Below are 4,676 nucleotides of genomic sequence, written 5' to 3' on the forward strand. Positions count from 1 at the left end.
AGTGGAAAGAGACAAATTATGAGGGACATTTCTAAAGGGAAAAAAATCCCACAAACCGTAAAGTGCACTTGAAAAGCTCACACAAGAAGGCTAACCTAGCTTACCTTGAGAAGGTAAGGGAGCACACTCAACCCTCATCCCCAGAAAACAGAAGCTAACCCCAGGCAAGGCAGCGTGATGCATCCCGAGACAACAGGACGGCGACATCTACATAACTGTGTGAGTCAATTGCCTTCAAAAAGTTTATCAATTCACTTGAACCAAAATTACGAACACCCGGAGAGAGTTAATCCCATACAGCTTATGACAAAATTTGATCCGAAGTGATTGATGGCCCTAATCACGACCTTTTGACCCCCCGCCCCTCCCCTCCGTGGGAAACCCCCAGCGTGACGAATCGTATCCGGAGAAAGGGGGGTGGGAAACCCCCCGCGTGACGAATCGTATCCTGAGAAAGGGGGGCGGACCCCGGAAGCGCGCCATCTGTTGCTAACCGTAACGAATTGCACCCCGAGAAAGGAGGGGTGAACCCCCGGAAGCGCGTCATCTGTTGTTGGGGGAAAAAAAAAGTTTTTAGAGGGAGGGGGAAAACCTCCGGAAGCGCGTCATCTGTTGTTGGGAAAAAAAGTTTTTAGAGAGGGGGAAACCTCCAGAAGCGCGCCATCTGTTGGAGGGGAATAAAAAAGCAGAGAGAGGAGTCCATCACAATTTCTAAGGCACAGACACAAGATGGATTTCCTTCTGCAGCCCCGCAGCGGTCCTGTGCCCGATGAGATCTGCTCTCCCAAAGAAGAAGGTTTTGAATATGATATATTCAAATACAGCATATTTACTATGGAAGGCATCGATCCGGACCTTATGACCCTACCGGAAATACTCCGGAAGTGTCTAGTCATTTTCAGACCTGTTGCATCATGTTCCCTAAGCACAGCGGTGATGCAGCAGATGATTCTGTGATGTATAGAGAGACAGAGCGGATGTAATTTTACTTTCTTAAGCTGCACCGGCGTTTGTAATGGAAATAAAGAGTGACTTCCTGTAGAGATTTCAATAGTATTTTATTTTCCTATAATACAGACGCTGTAAAAAAACCTTTAAGATACACCATAGCTTGTGATGAAAAGAAGAACTTTCTATCCGCTTGTAACCTACAGGCTGCCTATGTGTAAAAAAAAAAAATTGAATAAATATCGCTTAGTGAATACTACTTTTCCTTTTGAGAGTCCTTTTTTACAAGAGACTGAAAAAACAAACCAGCGACAGGCGATCTTGTTTCACACACACACACACACACACACACACACACACACACACACACACACACACACACACCTCTGTGGGAAAGAGTCAACCATGAGAGTTTTGTCGACTGCAATTGTCCATTTGGCAAAACAAATATCCGTCTCAAAGCCGTATTTTACCGTTGCAGAAAACAGACGGCGTTCGCAAGAAGGCCCACACACACACACACACACACACACACACACACACACACACACACACACACACACCCCGCAGGCCAAGGAGGAGTGAGACGGCAGATATCAGGTTTTTTTTTTCTCAATGCTTATATCCTATAACACGCCCTCCAAAAAAATATTATTATTATTATTATTAAAACATCTATATGAGGTAGGTTTTACGCAACCTGCTCCTTGTCAGACCAAAGTAGAGAGTTTTTTCTTCAATACTTTAACAATAAGTTTTCTCAATATATAGAAAATGTTGATCCGCTGAGGAGTCAACATCCGATATTATCATTGCTTGTAACCCGGTTTCTTACATCTCCCCATAAAACTAGTCTTAGTGGAAAAAAAAGCTCATATTCGAATAAGTTTATTAAAGCACCCCCCTCTGTGGGAAAGAGTCAACCATGAGCCGAGTTTTGTCAACAGCAATTGTCCATTTGGTAAAACAAATATCCGTCTCAAAGTCGTATTTTACCGTTGCAGAAAACAGAAGGCACACACACACACACACACACACACACACACACACACACACACACCCACCCCGCGGGGCAAGGAGGAGTTTTTTTCTTCATTACTTTTTACAATAAGTTTTCTCAATAGATAGAAAATGATGACGCTGAGGAGTCAACATCCGATATTATCATTGCTTGTAACCCTGTTTCTTACATCTCCCCATAAAACTAGTCTTAGCGAGGAAAAAAAGCTAATATTCGAATAAGTTTATTCCCCTCTGTGGGAAAGAGTCAACCATGAGCCGAGTTTTGTCAACAGCAAGAACAAGGTCAGACAGCAATTGTCCATTTGGTAAAACAAATACCCGTCTCAAAGCCATATTTTACCGTTGCGGAATGGGGGAAAACAGACGGCGTTCGCAAGAAGCCAATCGAAAAAAAACAGCCCACTCTAACTACCGGTATTGTCAAGAGAAAGATGCGAAAAACAGATGCTTCGCTAGACTAGGATAAAATGAGAGAAGAAGCGGAAGGGGAGTCGCTATCTGTGACAGTTCTACCAATCGCGAGGAAGAATCCGTGAATATTATGTCAGCATTCCGTTCAAACAACGACGCCGATCAGAGGGCCATCTCGCCGGATCTGTTCATACCTCACCCCGGTAAGTTTTTTTTCTTTACGACTTTAAATTATATATCAACAGAGATGTCAATAATTTGATTACTTTCTTTTAGATTTCTACATCAATGATTTCACGCAAGTGGACTACGGTACGTTTAAATAAGTATATACCATTTTTTAAATAAGTTTAGATAGACTTGATTTAACCATGCTCTGATACTTACAGAAACAATCGATAATGCAGTGAGTAACAGCAGAAATCCGGCCGTTTTCCGCGGCGAATTAGAAGCCATATCCCCCGCAGAACCTCCGCCGCCGCCGCGTGGAAGAGAAGACGGCACTATTTTCGTCTCCGCATACCGGGAGAACCGCGGAGAAAAAAGTTTTAAAATCGAAGGTAAACAATATGATGCATTATCAGCCATTTTGTTGAATAACAGGATGTGACGGAGTAATCCGAGTGTGCTATACCGCCCCTCCCGACCCGGAGCAGATTTTTAAAAAAGTTTTGCTTTATTTCTCGACAGAGGTAACCGAGAATATACAGACCCCGCCGCAGCGAAAAGAAGAAGAAGAAGAAGAAGACGACGACGTTATTTTCGTCAACGCATACCGGGAGAACTGCAGGAAAATACCTTTTAAACCAAAAGGTAAACAATATGATGCAATATCCGTCATTTCGATAAATATCAGGATGTGGCGGAGTAATCCGAGTGTGCTATACCGCCCCTCCCGACTTGGAGTGGTATAAAGCGAGCTAAAAAGTTTTTTTTTTTTTTTTTTTTATTAAATCTTTCTCTTTTCTGTTTTATTTCTCGGCAGCCGAGATTGCGGATATACCTATTCAACCCCCCTCCGCTACAGACAATCGCGCGGAGGAGCGAGGTAAATAAAAAGTTTTTTCATTCTCGAAAAATAGGAAAGAGGAGGTTTGTTTTCTTAAATCTCTTCTGTTTTATTTTCCCCGACAGAGACCGATACAGAAAATCAGACGGAAGAAAATCAGGCTGAGGAGGAACCGTCCAGATCGGCTCCTATCAGGAGAGTGAGAGCTCCTCTCGGAAGACTGAGAGGTAATTGACGGGGGGATGAATCGAACCTATTAAACTTCTCTGCTCTATAAAAAATGTAAGGTTTAAAAAATACATTCTGTCCGTCTTTTCTTACAGCTCGACGGATGCTTCATAAGAAGAGAATCCTTGAAAAACTCGCTTTCATGTACGTCGCAACAGTTCGCACATTTGCATCGATATACAGACACAAGGACCTGTAAAGTAAAAGCATGTAAAAGTCTGTGAATTAAGAAATAAAGAAAATCATGTCGGAAGAACACAGCATTCCTGAGGCTTTGTTGGAAGCCGTGGCAGAATTAAACAGAAACCATGAACATTTAGCCCCACCGTTAGAAAACAATATAGCCCCACCACCACCAAACGACCCTCTACAACCTTTAGAAAACGCATTGCAGGTCCTCCTTCAAAACATTGAAAACGAACGGCTTGCCGGTCTACTGAACTTTGACCCTCTGCAGCCGATAGAAAATGCTCTTCAGCTCTACGACCGGCAGCAGGGGCAGGTGCAGCAGCAGGTGGAGCAGCATCATCAACAGCAGCCCAGGGAGGAGGAGGAGGAGGACCGGCCTGCGGAGCATCAACAAGGAGGAGGAGGATCTCGGGTACAGAACGATGCGGTGACTCGCCGCGAACATTTTAATAATTTCGAAATAAGGCGAGTATTTAACATTCCCTCTCCGGATGAAGCGAGCGACCTCGCTCAATTTTACCTCAACGTCAGGGATAATTTTGTAGATCTAGCGGATAGGGTCAGACCGGAAGTTAGTCGTAACGACCGGGTTCAACTGGAGATCATCAGCGAGCACGCGCGAAATCACTCTGTTTTTAACGTCGATGACGAAAGCGCTGAAAACATTGTACCGGTTTTTGAGGACCTGCTAGCCAGGCTGATACAATCAAACGGAGCGATCGTCGCAGGCTCTCCCCTAGAAATTGTTGTGCAAGTAATTAGAAATCCTAGAGGCGGTGGCAGTAATGACCCGCGTAAAAAGATTCACAAAATGTTAGACGATGAAATTCTAGTCAAAAAGCGACGCTGTCTGTACGTGGTAAAAAAC

The 4,676-nt window shown here is 43.8% G+C and overlaps 1 protein-coding gene across 1 annotated transcript; it reads left to right on the plus strand.

Moving 5' to 3' along the window:
• Positions 1-1,359: 1,359 nt before the first annotated feature.
• Positions 1,360-3,904, plus strand: LOC308393993 (uncharacterized protein). Its single transcript, XM_080878074.1, has 7 exons — positions 1,360-2,585; positions 2,659-2,694; positions 2,772-2,942; positions 3,073-3,195; positions 3,368-3,430; positions 3,517-3,618; positions 3,715-3,904. Exons 1-7 carry the CDS (start codon positions 2,513-2,515, stop codon positions 3,816-3,818), a joined length of 672 nt encoding a protein of 223 aa, XP_080734200.1. The 5' UTR covers positions 1,360-2,512; the 3' UTR covers positions 3,819-3,904.
• The last annotated feature ends 772 nt before the right edge of the window (positions 3,905-4,676 follow it).

Source organism: Rhamphochromis sp. 'chilingali' (assembly GCF_963969265.1).
Source record: "Rhamphochromis sp. 'chilingali' genome assembly, chromosome: 3".
NCBI classification, from domain to species: domain Eukaryota; kingdom Metazoa; phylum Chordata; class Actinopteri; order Cichliformes; family Cichlidae; genus Rhamphochromis; species Rhamphochromis sp. 'chilingali'.